The 22,566-nt window shown below is 33.0% G+C and overlaps 1 protein-coding gene and 1 long non-coding RNA gene across 45 annotated transcripts; one reads left to right on the top strand and one right to left on the bottom strand.

Annotated features, from left to right (window-relative positions):
- The first annotated feature begins 908 nt into the window (after positions 1-908).
- Positions 909-21,620, top strand: LOC111287597 (uncharacterized). 41 transcript variants are annotated; one of them, XR_016341764.1, is made up of 14 exons: positions 913-1,519; positions 2,890-5,013; positions 5,278-5,398; positions 6,045-6,157; positions 6,991-7,266; positions 7,959-8,235; positions 8,815-8,928; positions 9,030-9,116; positions 9,204-9,244; positions 10,248-10,326; positions 19,938-20,101; positions 20,229-20,305; positions 20,394-20,534; positions 20,874-21,260. It is a non-coding gene; the product is annotated as an uncharacterized LOC111287597 (long non-coding RNA). The 41 variants fall into 41 exon arrangements; XR_016341766.1 differs by having other exon boundaries at positions 914-1,519; positions 8,815-8,872; positions 9,037-9,116; XR_016341767.1 differs by having other exon boundaries at positions 914-1,519; positions 8,815-8,859; positions 9,037-9,116.
- Positions 2,157-4,855, bottom strand: LOC111287595 (protein LAZY 1-like). 4 transcript variants are annotated; one of them, XM_022878241.2, is made up of 5 exons: positions 4,715-4,855; positions 4,570-4,636; positions 3,541-4,343; positions 2,867-3,149; positions 2,157-2,451 (listed from the first exon to the last, which is right to left on the bottom strand). In XM_022878241.2, exons 1-5 carry the CDS (start codon positions 4,718-4,720, stop codon positions 2,432-2,434), a joined length of 1,179 nt encoding a protein of 392 aa, XP_022733976.2. In that variant the 5' UTR covers positions 4,721-4,855; the 3' UTR covers positions 2,157-2,431. The 4 variants fall into 4 exon arrangements, with proteins under 4 accessions (XP_022733976.2, XP_022733978.2, XP_022733977.2 ...); XM_022878243.2 differs by lacking the exon at positions 4,715-4,855 and having other exon boundaries at positions 3,541-4,319; positions 4,570-4,642; XM_022878242.2 differs by lacking the exon at positions 4,715-4,855 and having other exon boundaries at positions 4,570-4,642.
- Positions 21,621-22,566: the final 946 nt, after the last annotated feature.

Here is a 22,566-nt window from a genome sequence, read left to right on the forward strand (position 1 = left end):
GAAAGAAATATAGAAGAGAAGGAGAATGATCAAGGAAAGAAGGGGCAGAGCCTTTTTATTCCTATTTACTGTGTCCCCATTTGTAGTTGAATCCAAATTAGTTTTATTTAATATTTAGTTGAATATGAATTATTTAAGTAATAAATGAATTCAAAATTTGATCATTTGATTTGAATGAGACGTGAGATTAAATAACTATATTTTATAAATATATTTTAATATTTAATATAAAAATAAATAATAGAAAGATAATATTTAATTTTTACATTTAACGTATTATTTTTTTTTATAAATGAAGTTATCAATTTTTTTTATAATTGAAATTATCGAAATATGTCAAAATTAAAAGTCTAAAGTTTCATTTGGTTTCAATTGCACCTCCAGTGAAATGCAATTGCCAACAAAATTTGTGTCCACAGATGTTTAACATCCATTTGGATGTCAAAGCTGCTGCACGATTGTTGCTTTTCTTCATTGGAGGATTTAGCTTCGGTTGAAAAAACGCATTAAGCTTCAATTTTTTTCTCTTTTTTTATCCTTTATTTTATATTACAAAGACAAAATATTTTTATACTTTAAATTTTTATTTAAAATTATAAAATAAGTTTATTACTTTATTATAATAAATAAAATTTATTTATTATATGATAAATTAATAACTAAATAAAATTCTAATTAATTTTATAAATATTAAATAATTTAAAATTTTTATTAATATAATTTATATTTTAATATCTTTTAATTGTTATTTTTTCTTTTCACTTCATCATTATCATTATTTTTATATTTAAATAAATATTTTATTATTATTTTAATCTCATCGAAATTAATTTCATTATTTATTTATATGAATTTTAAAGATCTATTTTGATAAATGATGAAATTAATTATGATAAAATTAAAAATAATAACAAAAATCATTATAACTGTAATAAAAAAAAACTATTATATCGTCATTGAAAAAGAAATAATAAAAAATTTACATTAAATGCATTAACTGAAATTAGTGTTTGAACTTAACTGGCAGCACAATAAATTCGATCGCCCGCCTTCGGTTGAATCCATACGGTCACTACTTCTATTAACAGCTACAGTTGTTGTCAAGAGATTAAGTGCAAAATCTACCGTATTATCAAAGCTGAATTCAAAGTTGATCGAAATCGAGCTGTACTTTCAGTCTCGAGTTTTTAATCGAGCCAAACTCTTAAGTCTGGCACTGGATCGACTCGGTGTCGGCTCGATTACATTCTCGAGAGTTAGAAATGGTGTCGTTGACGTCCAGGCCGGGGGTATCGTGGTCCGTGCCCTAGTCGGTCTTGACTCTTGACTCTCGACCTCCAGACCTTATCCGGACTTCTGGATCAATGTCCAACTTTTTTTGGTTAAAAAAGGAAACTTCCATGAATTTTTCAGTTGATGGGAAACTGACCATTTTACCACAAATGAGTAACTGACAAAGAAACAAGACAGAGAAGAAGCGAAGCAGAAACAATGGCCACTCACTTAATCTTTTTTCGAGGTAACCCACCTTTTTCCTTTCATGTAATGTTTTGTGAATTATTACATTACATATGCAAATTTCTTCTACTTAATAGAAGCGTGACTGCTTTAGACAGTCCGAATTTTTGTGGATAAGATCGGCTGTTTCTAATTGGCGTCTTCAATGAATTTCATTCCGCAACCGCCATTGAACAACTTATAATTTGAAAGACTTGTGTGGTCTGCCCTCTGTTTGTTTCCCTTTGTTTTTTCTTTATTTGTAACATTCCCTGTGTTTAGAATAGTTACAATGTGCTTGACCAGTCGCCAACCAAAGGGTATATGCATTTTTTGAGGCTTTGTTTTTTTTTCCCTAGTTTTGGAAGCCACAATTTTTTTTTACATTCTCTTTGTAAAGTTATAACAAGCTCTCAAATTTGTATAAAAGCAAAAAGAAACAAAGAATCTGTGTTTCTAGCTACTCTTACTGCATCATTTTCCACCACTATTTTGGGATTGGTCTAATTTGCGGTACTTCATGTAGAAAATGTTATGAAAAACTTAAAAACAGATTGGTTCACATTTGTTTGTAGCTTTCTGGTTGTCTGTTGTTAAATGATGTGTTTTGCTTCAAGGATGTTATGGTTTTTGGTTGATCTTATATAATTAAGGAGAAATTGAAGTAATTCAATTCCAATACTAATTGATATATGTTTGGTAGGAAAACAATAATGCCTTAGAATTTTACATTAAGCACTCCCACATGTAGGTTTCAGGAGGAGGGCCTCCATTATTTATTTCAAGCTCTTTAGTAAAATAGCCACTCGCAAATACCATTTTAATAATTACTAACAATAGAGAATCTCATAAACACAGGAAACACCATCAATTTTCATTCATGCTAACTGGGGATGATAATTGGAAAGCCACACTTGAAAGTCGCTTCCACCTTTTAGAGCTCCAACACCAGGTCTACAAACACAAGCCGTTTTACAGGATTAGGATATTTATTTTGAAAACTCAAAATAGTCACACCAGTATATATCATATATGTGCAACAGTAGCAAACAAGTGACTGCTGCATCTGCCTTCTGGTCTTCAATTCCATGTGTCAAAAATGTGATGAGCACTAATGCTTACTGAAGAGTCATAATGTAAGGAGGATCACTAGGCAGCAGAACTAATTAAGTGCCCACTTGGTTTTGTTGCATGGCTATAAGCATCCATATTAGGATCTCAATTAAGGAAACTAGTTATTGAAAAATAAAATGTTCTTGGAAAGAAATCAAGAAAAAAAAATTAGACAAGGATGAGATTTCATCATTGAATTATAGGCAGTCCATGACTTCTTAATGGATTCTGAAAATGTCAAATCGTGTATACTTACAATCTGCATCTGTTTTGATCCAGAACTCCCTGTTCCCATTTGAATCATTGCAGCCAAGTGTGAATTGAGGTGGGTTAGATTGGCTCTTGTAGCGTCGCGTGTTCTTTGAAGGGGCTCTCTGAGGAAATATCATTATGTCCTCCTCTGCAAGCATATGGCTTCCATTCTCATGTCCTCCATCATACCAGATGCCTTTCTTGTTCTCATTCTTTTGGGGCTTGCCATGTTTATATGTTGCTGTTGAGCTTTCAGGATGAACTTTTCTGTGGAACATGTGTAAAATCTACACACCACATTTCAGGGAATTAGGAAACTCAACTTTTTTCATCATCATAATCTTAAGTACATTCATTAAAACTCAAAGCCCATGGCCTTTTTTGTTAAATATTTGTCAATCTTGAAATAAAGAAGATAAAGAGAAGAAAGCAAGGGAAAAATGAAAAAAGAATAGGAACTACTTTTAACACATGCTTGATATGCAGACCATTCAATTTGTTGCTTTTTATCTTGGCCTGCATTTTTCATTGTTTACGCATAGGATCATATGGCCATGCATAAAAATTATTGGATTCTATACTTTGAAATTTCTTTGTAACTGACATATGTATCACTCTGTAATGATCCTGAAAAGGCATGACAAAGAAAAAGTTTGGTCTGGTTTTTTTTTTATGTACCTTGTGCAGTTTTGTTTCTGCAGAAGCAGAATCAATATTTCCACCCGTAGCTGTAGCAGAGCTCCTAGAAGCATTGAGCATTTTCTTCTTCAGCATTTTTTTCATAATGTGAACTGCAGATTTATCTCCTTCCTTCTCTGTTCGCTTGTCCTCCTTGTCATATTTACTCCCAAAATTCTCCTCTGTTATTTTAGTCCTCTGAAACAGCTCTCCAAGTGAGGTCCTATGTTCCTTTTTTGCCACTGTAGTTGTTTCTGACCATTCAATTGCTGAGCCAAAAAGATAACCTTGTAGTGGACAAACTGTAGTACCATTCCCATTGGTATCTGGACCTTCCATTGGCTTTCCACTAAGTGTAATTGTGCTGCCATGACTGCTTCTTCCAGTGCTGACATGACTGTTTCTTCCAGATGAGTCATTGCAGCCTTCTTCTTTCGCTTCAGCTCCCAGAACCTTCTCCAACTCATCATTAATGAGCTTCAGCTCATTTTCTGTTACTTCTGTTTCTTTTTCAGTTATATTTTCTACAGATATAGCAAATGTTGGTGTTGATGGATCAGGAATGTTAGGGTCTGAACCAAGGGTGCCTATTGCAAGAAAGCCATGGAATAGCTCAGATATGGCTGATGATGATTCTTCTTCATAGTCTTCTTCTTCTACCCGTGCTGCTTCTACACCAGCAAAAGACTTTCGAAGATGGTCTCTCCCAGTTTGCCTGAATGGCTTGGTACCATAGTTTGGCTTTGAGTAGAATTGTTGGTCATCCAGTGATGACTGCCCTGTAAGACAATTACAAGAATGCCCTGACACAGAAAATGTTAAAAAGAAAAACAAAGTCTAGATGTGCACCACTTGTCAGGTCTTTGATAGTTTTGTAGCCTTTTGTGCACATCTATAATCAGTCATGCATTGCCATTACAATTTGCATAATTTTCATGAAAAGAGTCAAGATATTAGAGCTTTCCTTTCAGTTGCATCTGCCATATAAATGTCCCAGTAGAAAAAGCTATATGGCAGGATGAAACTTACCAATGACAAAATCCTTGAGTGGTTCATTGCTATTTTGGCGGAACTTACGGTGCATCCAGCCTAGTAACTGCATCCAAAAGAGAAAAATTCAACCCATAGAAGTGAGGAAGATCACTTTGACGAGGCATAAGCAAAGAGTGTATACCTTCATCTCTGCTCTCTTCCGGATACCAAGTTTGATCACTTGTTGCGGATGGTGGGTGGAGTGGGGATCTACTTAACCTTTTGATTACGAACTGTTTATGAATGTGAAATAAATTAGGTCCTTGAAGCCTCCTATCATCTGAGATAAAGATGGCTGGAGAGAAACACAAAGATCATTACAAGATTTGTGTTGGCTATTAATTGTCAAGATCACATCATGTAACCAAATGGAGAGTGGGTCCTCTACACCAGGAACTCAAAATTCTATAAGCCATCCACTCATGTTCATGTGCATGACGGGTAACAGGATTTATGACTTTTTCCTTTCTTTCTTTTCATTATCTTTTTTATTTTTTATTTTTAATTTGCATGATTTGTCACAGACTGCTATACTTAATAATCTTTATTATGGTGGCATATATGAATCACTCACATGTCCGATAAATCTTAAAGTTAAGATGCAATCAACCATGTTCAACTGTTCCAGATCATTGATTTGAAGTTGCCATGTTGTATGTTACCACCCTTTCTGACATGTAAATCTGTATGGACCTTTTTGCGTAGGATGTTGATGAATTTATTATCATTATTACAATAAATGATTTACTTGGTGTTTGGTGGAAGAAACTGGCTTTACTAGTGGGGGCTGCGGAGACTATTTTGTTGGATTTCAATCGGTTAAAAGGTAATATGACAATAGAAGAAGATCTTTTCTCATTATGGATACAAAAAGTAAGTCTGCCAGATGCTCCTTGGTTGGTCTGCCACTGTGTTGGGTTTTCTAACTGAATGATAATTGTGTGATAGACAATATAATAAACGATAATTTACTTAAATAAATATCTTCATACTCAATACATAACAATAATGTTGAAGTTGCATTTAAAGAATTTCAGTTTGCTGCTACCAATTGAATCCACTTGATGCCCCTGATATTCTAGTTAATTTTACCATTTTGGAAAATGGAAAGCATGCGGGTAGCTTAGAACCACCACTGGTATGAGTAAAATCTAACTCATCAACAACACATTTCTTCTCATTTTATGTTTCATAAATCTAGTTGCATTTAGTGCGCTGTTAATTTGCCACTGTATATGACTAAACCCTCATAATAGGATTTTACTTCTACACAGTGATTAATAATGACAATTGTCCATTATCTACTTGGGAGCATAGCCAAATAATGACCATTAACAAAAGTTCATAGCTTGTGATCTCAATACATCCCAGCACTCTTTTCTATGGAATGTTGAAGTTGTTTTCTTTCTTAGTCAGTCACGTACACATTCACTGTCATGTCATCATTTCCTTATAATATGTATTTTCTGCAGGCCCCATCAAGTTCATTACTTTTGGCCTTGAAAAAAATAAGTGTCTTGCAAGCAACTTTGTGAAAATGTCTGAGCTGAAAAAAAAGGAAAGGATTTACCACTAAGAGACAAAGGTAAGAAAGCCATCTTTAATGAATGAGTACAAATATCATAGATGTTGAGTGGCAAATTCTGTACCCTCAACTACTGGTGCAAAACCTTTCATTTACAATCAATATATGTGGATTCCATTTTAGTAGAGGTTCCTTACCTATAGCCTCTAATTTTGCAAAGCTCGTCTGTGGATTGATTTTCATAGTATTCTTTGACAATTCTTGCTTCAGCTGGATTGCCTAACTGAGTAACTGTGATCGAGAAACTAAAGTCTAACATTACTTTGCTCTTCCATGCTCACTAGTGAATGCTTGTTCTAATTTATTACCATGTGACTGTTAAATACTATGATTTCCTTCAAAAATGAAAATGAATAGTCATGGAGATGGGAAAAGGCAGCTCTTTGCCATTCCTGTGTAAAGAAAATATCTTCTGTGTCTCGACAAGATCGTTTTTAGAGAAATTTTATCCCTAAATTTCATGAATTCTACATAAAGTACAATAACATATTAAATATATTGAGCATGCAGTAGAAGGAGCATACCATAGAGATGTATTATCATTTGATATCCGTGGCTCTTCATTTTCTTTCTATAATTATGATACTTTAATTAATGTCTTCCACTCTTCAAAGAAAAGTGCAAGAGATATAGATGCTTGGACCATGTACTGTAACATCATGTATAGATTATGATGATACTTGTGAAACCTTTCTCTGTCTAAACATGTCAATAATGTTTAAAAAATAAATCGAAATATGATGATGATCACATATGATCTGCTTAGGTACTGGTTTCTTGAGTTTTTGATGCAGTGCTCCCATGATTAAGTGATGGTCCTCTTCCACTTGCAGATTTATTGTGCTGCTTTTAAGTTGATGATATAACAGGCTGGATAGTAAGAATATGATGGTGGGTCAAATACACATGAAGGAAAATGGTGTAAGGAAGTAACTGATGATTATAATGAGATAAAATCTCTGAAAGAGGCAGAACAATGAAAACAATGCATTAAAATATGGAGTCGGTGCTGAAACAGCGCTGCCTAAGCAGGTGTAGAACTCTGCCATATGAAAATTCTAAGAAGTCAGAAGAAACTGATAGGGTATCAATTTGAAACTGGTTAGCAGGTTAGTTTTGATCTGTTCTTTCTTGATTGAAACTTCAATTTCTTACCAGCGTTTTCAGTTTGGTTTCAACCTTGCTTGCTCTATGTCAAGGGGTGATGGCATTTCCTTCATAGTTATGTACGTATCCGTACTTGTATAGACTATAGAGCAACTATGTGTATGTTACTGTAGTTTTGGTGATTCTAGGTTTTAAATCAAATTTGAAAGTTATCAGCCCCTAATTCAGTAGGATCACTAATTCCTAATTTTCCTTTTGGTCCTTCTTACTGAGATAATGGTCATGCACAAGAACAATTACATTAACTGACAAAATAAAATGCTCTGGAAATGAAAAGGGGGTCTGACAGAAACGAAATGGTATTTTAGGCATCTGTGTTAAAAAATGATCATATGCTACAAGTGTGGAGCCAGTTGAAATTCTGTGCTATCCTGTTTTACATGGCCAACATGATATGAACTGTTGGGACAATTTCCTGACGTAAACATGATGGAAACTGACAGCTTGGAAGACACTGAAAGGTTTTTTCATCCCTGGTTGACTTATTATATTATATCATTTGAGTCTGAGCGCATAGACCCCCACTGCAATGTGAATTCATGGTTGATATACTGTTATGGTCATATTTGTCACCAAAATAGTTTACACTCGATTTTTACTAAACTTTACACGTTTTCTCTTTTTTAAACGGAAGGTTCTTGCAACCAAAACAATGTAGAATCAGTCAAATAGATAGCATCAAGCAAGTGGTGCATGTGGTGAATCAGGATAACTCAACACTGTTGGATCAGTGGTCAGTGAGTTGATTCTGCGCAATGATTGATCAACTAATCAAAATGTGGTATGCCCTTATGATCCTCTGCTTCTTCTGTGGATCGTAGAAACTGGTGAATTGCTGCCACACACTTGTATGGTCATGGATTGGGCAAATGTGCAAAGACTCTGTGCCTCCATTTATGTCTTTCTATTCGGTAAACAATTTAGAGACAACACATGCTTTATCAGTAGAGTGTAAAATGACTTTCTATTTGGTTTTTCATGCTCAGTTTGTCATGGAATATGTTTAAAAATCTTGAACAGACAAGTTACCCCAAAATCAGGATGGATGGTTTAGAATCTCTGAAGAATCTAAGGTTAAGACATGTCTTCAAGCTTGTGTGATCAAACTTTGTAATAGTACAAGGAGAACAGTTAAGGTTTTATACATGTTAATAATTCAGGTTGCTAGTTTCCTTTGATGGGTCCTATTCCTATTATTAAAATTTCCTCACCTTTTATATAATTTCTAAAATGAGCTAGAGCTGCCTGTTTTGACTAAGCATTTATACAAGATGCTCCCAACATTATGCATTTAATGCATCTAATTTCAATTTTGAACTCTTCATGTTAAAACTTAAAAGAGATGAAGAGCTAAAGGTTAGAAAATAAGTTTCTGAATGCTAAGCTCTTAGGGAATTTGGTTGCAACCTTTATATTTTAATTCTATAATTTGATTTACTACTACCAAAAGCTAACTGACAATTTCCTTTGGGAAAATTTTGTTCATCCAGAAAGTATTCACTAACTCAGCAGCTGTTCCTGCAAACCAAGAACAAGTACTTGTGCCAAGTACTTTGGCTCTCTTCATTTGCCTGTTCTTCATCACAATACTCCCCCCCTCTGTTGTAATTGTGATTTGCCCAGCATCTCACTTTTTTTTTCACTTTTGATTGCTTGAGAATATTTTGATCTAGATATGATATTTTTTGTCATGTTTAATGTGGAGCCACCAGCATTGGCAACAATACATGGAAGTTCTTATATCAAGCTCAAGCCTGAATAGAGAGGGTATTTCATCGTCGGTAAGGCTAAGGTAAAGATTTTGCAACTAATGCGTGCAATAATTTATTAGTTTTGAAAAAAAAAATTCTCAGTAATTTTGTTTGACGTGAAATGGCAGTTTGATTCCCATGATTACAATCCTGGCAATGAGCAAATGAAGTTAAGTGGAGTTAAATAATTGAGTATTCAAATTTCAGTTGATATTCTTAGTAGCTGTTTCTATTTAAATTAAAGTCTGACATCATTCTTATTGAAATCTAATCTTCATTAGTACATTGATTGTGGGAAAACACTTATTTACAGCTAGTTATAATCTTGTAATCTGTATATTTATATTTGTATCCCTAGAATTAAGGACAAAAAATTAGGATAGACAATCTCTCAATTATATGATTAGTATTTTAGGAAGATTTAGTTTTCTAGTTTAACCCCTAGTTAGTTGTATATAAACTTAAGATTCTTGAATAATTCTTAAGAAGCAGTTTTTCAATATACATTCAGTTTTCGCACTAATTTATTTCTTAGTTTTTTCACATGGTATCAGAGCTTTAGGCTCTTCTTGGGAAGCAAAATTTTCAGCTTTCATTGCTGACTTCTATTTTAGGCCTTCATTGTCGAATCCTGTTTAGGCCTTCATTGCCGAACCTTTTCAAAGAAAGATATCACTACCATCTAATTTGAGGAAATGTTAACTAGAAAAATCACTGGAGTACTATAGATGTCTCAGAAACAAGGAGAGTTCGACAGGGACGAGATTGAAAAACCAAAAAACTTATTGAAAATCCTTGAAAAGCCTACTGTGGTATGTTCTTTGGGTAAGGTTTCTAGTTCAGGTAAAGCTTCCGGTTCTCATAGATTAAATGTCTCAACTAAGCCTATTACGAATTCTTGGGTCATTGACTCAGGAGCCACAGACCATATGACACATTCCTCACAAAAGTTTAGTACATATAGCTTGTGTCCTAGTAATAAGAAAATTGTTGTTGCAGGTGGTTCACTTACTACAGTGGCAGGATTAGGAGATGTTCAAGTTAATCCCTTGTTTGTTCTAAAAAATGTTCTTCATGTTCCTGGATTGTCTATTAATCTGATATCTATACAAAAACTTACCAGAGATATGAATTGTAAAGTAACTTTTTATCCCTCTTATTATGAATTTCAGGACCAGAGTTCGGGGAAGATGATTGGACTTGCTAAGGAGAATGATGGATTATACCATCTTGAGACATCAAATAACACAAGTAATATCAAGAATAGTTTACGTTTGTCATTTCTTTCTGAAAAATCTTCCAATAAAGACAAAATCTAGCTTTATCATTTTCGTCTTAGACATCCTTTATTTGGAACTTTGAGAAACATGTTTCCTTCTTTATTCAAAGGATTAAATGTCGAAGATTTTCATTGTGATATTTGCGAACTTGCAAAGCATAGACGTGTGTCTTTTCCAATCAGTAACAAAAGAAATTCTACTCCATTTTACTTGATTCATAGTGACATTTGAGGTCCCTCTACAATTCTTAATATTTCTGGTGCGAGATGATTTGTTTTATTTATAGATGATTGTACCAGGGTCTCTTGGGTTTTTTTTACTTAAATCCAAATTAGATGTGAATAGTATGTTTTTAAGCTTCCAAAACATGATCCAAAATCAATTTGGAGTGAGAATCAAGAGATTTAGGTCTGATAATGCAAGAGACTACTTCAACCAGAGTCTATCCACCTATTTTTAAAAATAGGGGATTATCCATGAGTCATCTTGTGTTAATACTCCACAGCAGAATGGAGTGACAGAGAGGAAAAACCGCCATTTACTAGTCACAACCCGAGCCTTTCTTTTTCAAGCAAATGTACCTAAATCTTACTGGGAGGAAGCTGTTTTCATTGTCACACACATTATAAATAGGTTACCTTCAAGAGTTTTGGGATTCAAAACTCCTATGGAACTACTCTCACAATTTTATCCCAACCTCAATACCACAAACAATCTCTCACCTAGGATATTTGGTTGTACATCATTTGTTCATGTTCACAGTCATAACAGGGGAAAGTTGGATTCAAGAGCGATTAAGTGTATTTTTGTGGGGTATTCTTCAACTCAAAAAGGATATAAATGCTATCATCCTTCTACCAAAAAATTTTATATGTCTGCAAATGTCACTTTTGAAGAAAGTAAACCATTTTTTACTCAACCTTATCTTTAGGGGGAGACTTCATTCATGGAAGATAAGGATAAAGATTTCTTTTTGCTTGATTTGTCCCCTTCTTCAACATTTACACCAATTAATTCTTCTGAGTCGAAATTTGTTTCTGCTGAGCCCAAGTCAAACACTGAATTTGAGTCTAAACCCATTCTAAATACAAAAGATGTGACAAAGGATAATATTATTTTTGATTCTATGAAGGAATTATAGGTGTACTCAAGAAGGAAAGTTTCAGATCTTGAACCAGTGTTAGTCCAAGAACCTGATCCTAACTCTGAAAATGAGGTAACTACAGTTTTTTACTCTATTTTTCAAAATGAGCATGAATCTCCTAAAACTATAATTAGTGATTATGATCTGTCTATTACCATTAGGAAAGTAACCAGAGAATGTACTAAGCATCCACTATACTTACTCTCTAATTTTGTGTCATTTGAAAAATTCTCACCATCCCATAAAAATTTTTTTGTGAGCCTAAACACTATTTTTGTTCAATTACATTATCTGAGGCATTATCCAGTGAGAAATGGAGGCAAGCCATGAAAATAGAAATGAAAGCCTTAGAGAAAAATCAGACATGGGAATTGGTAGAGTTACCTAAAGGAAAAAATTCAGTGAGGTGTAAATGGGTTTTCATTGTAAAATACAAAGCAGATGGTACTGTTGAAAGGTATAAAGTCAGGTTAGTGGCTAAAGGTTACACTCAAACTTATGGAGTAGATTATTAGGAAACCTTTGCTCCAGTTGTCAAGATGAATACAGTTAGGATTTTGTTATCATTGGCTGCAAATTACAATTGGCAGCTTCAACAATTTGATGTAAAGAATGCTTTTCTACATGGTGATTTGGAAGAAGAAATATATATGAAGGTTCCACCTGGATTTGGAGGTCATCTAGAAGCAAACAAAGTATGCAGGCTAAAAAAGGCTTTATATGACCTTAAATAGTGTCCTAGGGCTTGGTTCGAGAGATTTGTCAAAGTGATGCTAGTAATGAGATATAAATAGAGTCAAGGAGATCACACATTATTTATCAAGCACTCTGATTCAGGGAGAGTCACAGTTCTATTAGTGTATATTGATGATATAATTGTAACTGGAGATGATGAAAAAGAGAAAGAATCTCTAAAACAGTGTTTGGCTAAAGAATTTGAGATAAAAGAGCTAGGGAGATTGAAGTACTTCCTAGGAATTGAAGTAGCTCACTCATAACATGATATCTTCATCTCACAACATAAATATGTGATTGATCTTCTGAAGGAAACTGAAAAACTCGCATGTAAACCTACAAATACCCTTATAGATCCTAATCATAAAATTGGAGAAGCTAATGAAGATGTTCCTGTAAATAGAGAGATGTACCAAAGATTAGTTGGAAGACTCATTTATCTCTCACATACTAGACCTGATATAGCATATGCTGTGAGTGTAGTAAGTCAATTTATGCATAGTCCTAAAGAAGTGCCCTACAGGCTGTCTACCGTATATTGCACTATTTGAAGGTCAATCCTGGGAGAGGTATCTTATTCAAAAGAAATTCAGGGTTAATTCTAAAAGCATATACAGATGCTGATTATGCAGGTTCAGTAACTGATAGAAGATCTACCTCAGGCTACTGCATTTTCTTAGGTGGTAATCTTGTGACTTGGAGGTGTAAAAAACAGAATGTGACGGCAAGATCAAGTGCTGAAGCAGAGTTCAGAGCAATGGCTCAAGGAATTTGTGAACTAATATGGTTAAAGATTATCCTAGAAGATTTGAAGATCAAGTGGGATGGACCAATGAGACTCTACTGTGATAACAAGTCTGTAATAAGCATTGCACACAATCCTGTGCAACATAAGGAGAACAAAACACATTGAAGTAGATCGGTATTTCATAAAGGAGAAACTAGACAGTGGGTTAATTTGTACACTTTATGTATCAACCAAGGGTCAACTTGTAGATATGTTGACTAAAGGTCTCAGCAGTGCAACATTTCAAGAAATTATTTTCAAGCTGGGAATGAAAAACACTTATTCACTAGCTTGAGAGGGAGTGGAAAAACACTTATTTACAGCTAGTTGTAATCTTGTAATCTGTATATTTATATTTGTATCCCTAGAATTAAGGACAAAAAATTAGGATAGAAAATGTCTCAATTATAGGATTAGTTTTTTAGGAAGATTTAGTTTCCTAGTTTAACCCTTAGTTAGTTGTATATAAATCTAAAATTCTTGTATAATTCTTAAGAAGCAATTTTTCAATATACATTCAGTTTTCACACTAATTTATTTCTTAGTTTTTTCACATTGATTGATTCACTTTATCTATTTTAGTTAAATTTCTTATTTTTAGAATAAGGAGTGATTTGGGTAATTACACCAAATCCATTAGATATTTTCCTATTATATCTAGAGAGTAAATTACTTATTTGATTAGTTGTTTTAATGCATGAAAATCTTGGGTTTTAAGGCTGAAAATATTTAGTCTTTAACTTATATATTTTCATGCAATTCTAGTATTGTAATAAGAAAAATATAAAAGAATAAAATAATTTTATTCTAGAGATTTCTTCATGATATAAGAGCACGATCTGAATCTTTGAAATTTTTCACTCGAAATCTAGCATGGCCGGCAGAAGGAAGAGTCTGGCATCAAAGATTACCTCTAACCCCAGAATTAGCGCTATTGGAATAGGTTCTTTAGCACAAAAGGTAATTTTCTAAGTGCCTTGAGTGTAAAACTATAAGAATCAAATTCATGGATTGTGGATTTAGGAGCTTTAGACCATATGACTGGGGATGCATTTGTATTCAGTAAATACAACCAATGTCATGAAAACTTCATAGTTCGAATTACTGATGGGTCACTTTCAAAAGTGGTCGGTACAGGTTTTGTTAGTATTTTCAAAGAGATAACACTTGATTCTGTTTTATTTATCCTAAATCTAAGTTGTAATATATTGTTTATAAGCAAACTTACAAGAGACCTTAAGTGTATTACTAAATTCCTTCCAAATATGTGTGAATTTTAGGATTTGGACTCGAAAAAGATAATTGGCAATCCTAAGATGTGTGCAGGACTTTATATCTTGAGAGCTAATGATTTTAAAAGACAATATTAAAAAACCTTTTGTGTAGCTTCATCCTCTAGTAATAATAAAGATAGTAATATCATGTTGTGACACTATCGGTTAGGGCATTCAAACTTTTTATACCTCAAAAGGTTGTTTCCCTCATTATTCAATAAAAATTCTACCAACTTTCGATGTTGTTATAATGTATAAATTCATGAACCTATCGCTAGAGATAAACTAAAGGAGTCGTCACCAATCTTTTTATGTTAAAGTGTGATCGATTACCTGATCAAATTTATTTTATTTAAAGAAAAATCTCAAAATTGACTTAGGTATCTTTAAATAGTAAATTTTAGTTCACGAAATCATATTTCAAATTCGGGAGTGCGATTACGTGTGAGAAAAATTATGGCACACTCACTACCCCTATCCAAATGATGGTATCGGTTTGATTTCAAATTATCTGAGCCTTAAAATATTCTTATAATTTTACCAAATCGTTTAATTATTGGAAACTAATTCTAAATTTGCTCCAATAGTTTGGTAGCAATTTAAAATAATTTTTTCACCTTAGGAATATTCATGGAGACTAATGTCCTACTCCAAAGAGGCTCCGATGTCGGTTTCAGTAATATATTTTTATTCAAGAAAATAATTAGTAAATCTTTCAATAGTTTGGTAAGATTTACTTTGATGCAAATCTTTTAATAGCTTGATGAGATTTCCTTGTAAATTTATTTTTAGAAAATGTATTAAATCTTTCAATAGTTTGATAAGATTTAATTTAAGATACAAATCCTCCAATAGTTTTGTAGGATCAAAACAAAATATTTTATTAGTAATATTTTTATAAAATTGATTTATGAGATTCTCCAATAATTTGGTAGAATTCATAAAAAATTTTAATTCATGAAAAATCCTCCAATAGTTTAGTAAGATGCATGAATTTATTTTAAAAATATTTTTTTGTTATTATTTTTAAATAAATAAATAAAATAAAATTCATAAAGGTATTTTAAAAAATAAATAAATAAAATTTCAATTTAAAGTAATGAGTAAAATAATAATTAAATATGAAAATAATAATAAAAAGTAAAAATAAAAAATCTAAAAACAAAATGAAAATAAAATAGAAAAAGTAAAATAAAATCAAATCAAAACAGAAAATAGGATGAAAGAAAAAAAAGAAAAACTTGCAATCGAGTCAGGCTTAAAGCACGGATCTTCACATGGGTTGTCGGGTTCAAGCAAAATCTTCAAACTTCAACAGGAAAGTTCATCCTAAACCTAGAAAAGTTTTCAGATTCTTGAAAATCCAATAGAAATCCCAAAATCAAAAGCCAACAAAAAAACCCTAGCAAAAATCTCAGAAACTCAATAGAATATAGGATCAAACTCAGAAATTAAAACCCAAATTTAGGAAACCCAAAAATCAAATCAAATTCAGAATGAAATAAAATCACAGAACTTAAAGAAAAAAAAATCTCATAATTTGCTTGAATGATTCCTCCCAAAAAATAGAAAATTAAGAGCTCTAAAATTTTTCTTTTTTTCCCTCTCCCCTTTTGTGTGTGGTTGATTGGTGTTCTGCTAAGAATTTTAGGGATTTGCATTGAATGAAAAAAATTACAGATCTGATTATGTTTTGAATTGATTTTTTTTCTTAATTCTCTTTAAAACCAATTTAATTAATTTCTAAAATTGTCTCGATTTTTCTTGATTTTTAGAATCCCTCAAAATTTTCTCAAATTAAATCTAACTTTGATTCCTTGATTTTTTTTCTTTTTAATCTTCCTTTAATATCTAAAGACATCATGTTTATGTCTTCATTGCCGAGATCATCCTTTATTAGTACTCAAATTACTTAACATAATTTATGATTTATGATAAAAATTTAGAACTAGATAAATAAAAGACTAAAATATAAAAAAAAAAAGATAAATAAATAAGACAAACAAGATATAAAAAAGAAATGTAAAAAATTGGATAATTGAGCTTGAATTAAATCTAGGCCTAATTGATTTGAGCCTCGGATTAAACAAGGTGTCTACAAGTATGAAGTTTGCCAACTATCCAAACGTACCCATACCATATATCCTAATCACCCTTACAAATCATTCCATCCTTTTTCAATGATACACAGTGATATTTGGGGTCCCTCCTGAGTAAATAACATTATTAGTTTTAGATGGTTTATTACATTTATTGATGATCATATCAGGGTTACTTGGATATTCCTTATGAATGAAAAATCAAAAATGGGCCAACTATTCCAGAACTTCAACAATATAATCCAAACTCAATTCAAAGCCAAAATCCAAGTGTTGAGAATCGACAATGAAAGAGAATACTTCAATTCAATCCTTTGATCATATCTAATATTGTAACTCATCAAAGCTTATGTGTCAATACTCCTTAGCAAAATGATATTGCTGAAAGAAAGAATTGACATTTGTTGGAAGTTGCAAGATCCTTCATGAGGGCTGATCATGTGCCTAAGTATTTTTGGGATGAGGCTATTCTTATCGCTACATATCTTATAAACAGAATGCCTTCTTGAGTCCTTAAATTTCAAACCCCTTGCCAATCTCTTCTTAGTTCTTATCCTCACATTCGAATCATCTTTATCTATTCCCATTAAAATGTTTGAATGCACTGCATTTGTTCTTATCAGCCAACAAAAAACTCAGAAGGATCTAGGAGAATGTACACCTTCAAAGCAAAACCTCTGAACCGATTTTAGAGATACTTGAAACCAACACAGGCAACACTCTTACTGAATCTGATTCAATTGAATTTTTCGATGATCTTGATCAACCGATTGCTCTAAGGAAAGGTGTGAGATCATGTACTCAACACCCAATTTGTAATGTGGTTTCTTATGAAAGTTTATCACTTAGTTATGGGGCTTTTGTTACCACACTAAACAATATGTAGATTCCCAATAATATTTATGAAGCACTCATGCAACCAAAATGGAATATGGTTGTTTTGGAAGAAATCAGTGCTTTAGAAAAAAACTAACATGAGATATTTCAGAATTACCCAAAGGAAAAAATTCAGTTGGGTACAAATGGATTTTTATTGTCAAGCACAATGTAGATGAAAGTATTAATAGATTCAAAGCTCGCCTTTTTGCAAAAGGATTTACTCAATCTTATGGTGTTGACTATGAGGAAACATTTGCTCTGGTTGCTAAACTTAATTCAATTCGGTTATTATTATCATTGGCAGCAAATCTAGATTAGTCACTCCACCAACTAGATGTCAAAAATGCATTTCTTAATGGCAACCTAGAAAAAGTTTACATGGAAATCCTTTCAAGATTCAAAAATCAGGACAATTCTGACAAGGTATGTAAACTTCAAAAGTCTTTATATGGTCTTAAAGAATCCCCATGTGCATGGTTTGATAGACTAATAAAAGTGGTAAAAAAGTATGGTTTTTCACAATGCCAGACCGATCACACCATGTTTGTCAAACATTCACTTGAAGGAAAAATAGGCATTCTTATTGTTTATGTGGATGACATTATTCTTATTGGAGATTATGTGGAAGAAATTAGCAACCTAAAGAACCTCCTCGCCAAAGAATTTGAAATCAAAGATTTGGGACACCTTAATATTTTCTTGGCATGAAGGTAGCTTGCTCAAGGATTGGCATTTTTGTTTCACAGCGTAAGTATGTCCTAAAGTTACTAAAGGAAACTAGAATGCTTAGATTCAAACCTGTTAACACCGCTATGGACATAATGAATAAGGTAGGAATGGAAGAAGGAAGTCCACCAACAGATAAGGGCAGATATCAAAGACTTGTTGGGTAACTCATCTACCTCTCATGCAAGACTAGATATCGGTTTTCGATTAGCATGGTAAGCAGATTCATGAACAACCCAACTGAGGAACACTTGATGGTTGAGTATTGAATTTTAGAGTACCTAAAGAAGAGTCTTGGTAAAAGGTTATTTTTAAATAAGACATCACGCCAAAATGTTGAAATTTACACTGATGTTGATTGGGCTGGATCTGTTACTGACCAAAGATCAACAACTGGTTATTGTATACCTATGTGTGGGGAAATTTGGTTACTTGCCAAAGCAAGGAGCAATCTATAGTGGTTAACAGTAGCACGGAAGTTGAATTTAGAGCTATGTCTCATGGCATATGTGAGGGAATTTGGCTAAAAAGGTTGCTAAAGGAGTTAAAGGTTTCTGTAAAAGAATCTATAAAGATTTTCTGCGACAACAAAGCTGCCACAAGTATAGTAAAGAATCCTGTTCATCATGACAGGATTAAACATGTGGAGATTGATCGTCATTTCATCAAAGAGAAGATAAAGGAAGGAATTGTTAGATTAATTTATACTCCCACATGTCTTCAAACTACAGACATACTAACTATAACTTTCTTTTAAAACAATTTCGAGAATCTGAAGTGCAAGTTGGGCATAATTGACGTCTATCACCTAGCTTAATGGGGAGTGTGGAAATCAAATCTTCATTATTACTTGATTGATTCACTTTATCTATTTTAGTTAAGTCTCTTATTTTTAGAATAAGGAGTAATTTGGGTAATTACACCAAATCCATTAGATATTTTCTATTATGTATAGAGAGTAAATTACTCATTTCATTAGCTGTTTTAATGCATGAATTTTGGGTTTTAAAGCCGAGAATATTCATTCTTTAGCTTATATATTTTCACACAATTCTAGTATTGTAATAAGTAAAATATAGAAGAATAAAATACTTTTATTCTAGAGATTTCTTCAATTCCTTTCTTGGTGACTAATTTAACATGATCTCACTAGTTGAAAAACGAAAATATTGTACATTATCTACTTTTTTCCATGTGACTAAGAACTTGCTTTTCTTTTTGCTCATGAACCAACGTATGTCTGTCCAGAAAGAAATTAAAAATTGCACTTTTTTCTTTTTTTAACTTGAAGAAGGTATCTGGTAGTTTGGCCTTGTTGTAATTGTATTCAGGTTTTAGGTTTTATTGTTGCATTGCACCCAAAAAGAAAAATGCAGAGAAAAAGCTATAGTGCTGAATGACCTGTAAAATCAGAATATAAATCCATTCAATTGGACAGCAATAGGTGGAGAATGTTAGTCACAGTTAAAAAGCAATTCATCTGGTAAGATGGATCAAAATATTTTTAATTTTATAATTAAGTTATACAGAAGTAGGTTCTTTTCTTGGGCTATAGTTTAAAGCATTGGATGAAATAATCATTCTCCTTCCATGTTTTCACCATTCCCTGTAAAACTAACTGGTGTACTGTGTAATCACATATTTGCTGTTAGAGAAAATTTGCATCTCATGCCAAAAGTCAAGAGTGATTGAACCTATGGTTCTTGGATAAATTTTTGACTGATATCGAGTTTCGTAATCTTAACAACTACATTCACGATGATCAAATGTGCTGCTAGCTTTTGCATATTGTAGTTATCCCTTTATTCTAAATTGATATCTCAGGTCTAAAAGCCGACTGGCCCCATTTTTTTGACAATTTTGATCATGATAACTGGGACGTCTATTCTGAATCTAATCTCTTTTGTTTGTTTCACCTTTACTTTTTGTAAATTGCAGTTGGAATGTGAAAAAGTGGAGGTGCTATGGGGGTGGAGGATAAAAAATTAGTCATTGTGCTCGGGCACCATTGGATACTAGAGGTTCAACTTCACTTTTACTTTTGAGTTGCAAGGACAGTGCCAAATTATAGAATTTCCAAACACAACATCTTTCCTTTTCCGGTGAGTACCTAAACAAAATTGAAGCCTTGCTTTAACAGTGAACTCTGCACTTTCCCTTGATTTAGAGTTTGAAGTTAGAATCAACCTTGTTTTAGAATTTTCTCACTGTGAATTTTGAGGCATGCAGTTTCCACCACTAGAATTCATATAAAGAGAACCAAGTTGGAAATTTTCCATCCAAGGAAAATGATGCAGGAAAAAACAGTTAAGTGACTGGATTTTGAGAATTTTATATAGGGACTTTAAATTCAAATCATTAGGAAATGAAAGATTTGTTTATGTTGTGACTAAGATACAAGAAGTAAATGGACTTGGTGAAAGACGTTCACTGTAGAGTGTGGACTAATGCACAGATACGAAGACCAACACAAGCCCACCTCAAGTCTAAGGTCAATTGGCATTGGTGCTTGTCACAATAGCAACCGATTCTTTGGTGAGCAATTCTATCTTAAATCGTGTAGCTTCTTTCCTTATTTGCTTATGTCGTGCCTGTGCTGATGCGGGTAGTTAAAAAGAAATGAGAAACCCAAATACACCAACTCATTTAATATAGATTCTGAGCAAGTTTTTGCTTGTGTACCGACTAAACAGTGAGGATGAAGGAAGAGACTATCGGTTCATAGATTTGTTTGGAGTGTGAATCTAGACAGCCAAGAAAATGTTAATTTAAGGTTTCAACTCTCACGTGAGATTAAATGGTTTATCAACTTTGTTTTGGACCACAAAATCTATCTTTGATAAGTTTTACATGAAGATGTGATTTCATTGCCAGCCAAATACATGAATCTGCCATTTCTGCAATCAAGATATGAGTTGAAAGCAAATATATCAGTTCAAAGATAAAGCTTTCCTCCGAGATTCCTCTTGGGAAGCGATGTGATGATTCTGATGAAGGATTGAAGGTGTCTGTCATCAGCCATAAATGAAGATGGTAATGTGTCAGGTGGCCCCAGTGATGGGATTGGTGAGTGAGCTTTTGTCAGGCATAGACCAGAACAAATGGGAAGGAGACGATCCATTGTCCCAGGAAATTTAATTTTTTTCCATTTGTTTGATTGTTTCTTTGTTGAATGAAAACTGAAACATGACCATGTACGTTGGATAAGACACTTGGGCAACTGTCTTGAATGGGACAATCCACCCTATGTTTTTACCTGTATGGCTGCCTGGTTCCCCTGGTGTACCAGTTTCATTGCATGGACAACATCATTACCCACGCCCCACATCTCAACCAAGGTCTCTTTCATGAAAACTCTCGTATTGTACCAGACAAAAGGTGAGATTGATGCTAGCAAAGAATCTCACATTTTTTCATGGATGGATGGATGGTGGATGACATAATTTTTCATTTCCATGATGGATGGATGATATAATTTTTCATTGTAACTTTTTGTTTATCTTGTTTCACATTTCCCCTAGGTTTCTTTATAGGATTGCCGATGGATCCTTGGGGCATAAAAGGGATTACATTCACAGTTCATACCTCCCACATAATCAATAAAAGAAGATTATTCATGAATTTCTGGTGATTCTATCTCTGGATTCTCTGCCCTCCGCCCCCGCCCCCACCCCCACCGTTCTCCAAGTCTACCCCAAGGCACTTCAATTTTGGGGTGCAAAGAAGATATTTATATCTAAAAAAAGTTAATTATTGAGGGTTAACTAGAGTAATATCATTAAGGACAAAAAACTTTTTATTGAATGTAATAAATTCTAAATTTAAAATTTTTGTTTTTATTAGTTGGTAATAAAATTTTTTAATTTCATAAATAAAAATGGGAGGTTATAACATGTTTTTTTAACATCTTAAAGGTATGTTTCAGCCTTCTAATTTTGATGAGTTTAAAAATTTTATTGTTAGTTGATGTGATAATATAATAGTTTAACTACTAATTCTTATAATTTATGAGTAACTAAACAATCATTAATGACTTTATTAGGCACATTCAAATAAGAACACTCAATAGTCCATTATTATGGCCAATAAAATAAAAAAAAAATCCTCATTTTGTGATTGTAAACAGCATATAGAGCAAGAAAAAAAAAAAGCCCAAATCTCAGCTCAATTAGACAAGAAAAAAAATCATCCCTGCCAGAACCTAAAGTTTTGCCAAAAAATGGTCAACTTGAGGAATCTACTTTATTATAGACATCTGAATCATAAGGCAACTAACTAAAATTAGTGGGGCTTTAGAGGAAAAAAAAAGTATATAGTATAAATAAAAAAGGGCAAAAAAACAGTATTAATCCAAAGAGCTCCAACCAAAAGGAATCAAAAGAAAAAGCATAGAAAATGGCATATTGACATTCGCAAAATGGAGCACCGAATAAAATAAAGATAGGATTGTAATTATCTCTGTTTAAATCATATAATTATAACAATGACTACCAATATCTATCAAATTCTTAATTGGCCCCAACTCGATTGAAACTATCTTACTTAATCATGTAATTTAGTTCCTAAG

Source organism: Durio zibethinus, chromosome 4 (assembly GCF_047325235.1).
Source record: "Durio zibethinus cultivar Kanyao isolate XHJ-2024 chromosome 4, ASM4732523v1, whole genome shotgun sequence".
NCBI lineage: Eukaryota > Viridiplantae > Streptophyta > Magnoliopsida > Malvales > Malvaceae > Durio > Durio zibethinus.

Bases quoted from the DNA above. Each gene is read 5' to 3' on its own strand.
- LOC111287595 (XM_022878241.2), bottom strand. The intron at 4,344-4,569 runs GTAAGTTTCATC...TTTCTGTGTCAG, and splicing joins ACTCAAGGATTTTGTCATTG to GGCATTCTTGTAATTGTCTT. The intron at 2,452-2,866 runs GTAAGTATACAC...TTGTGTTTGTAG, and splicing joins GATCAAAACAGATGCAGATT to ACCTGGTGTTGGAGCTCTAA.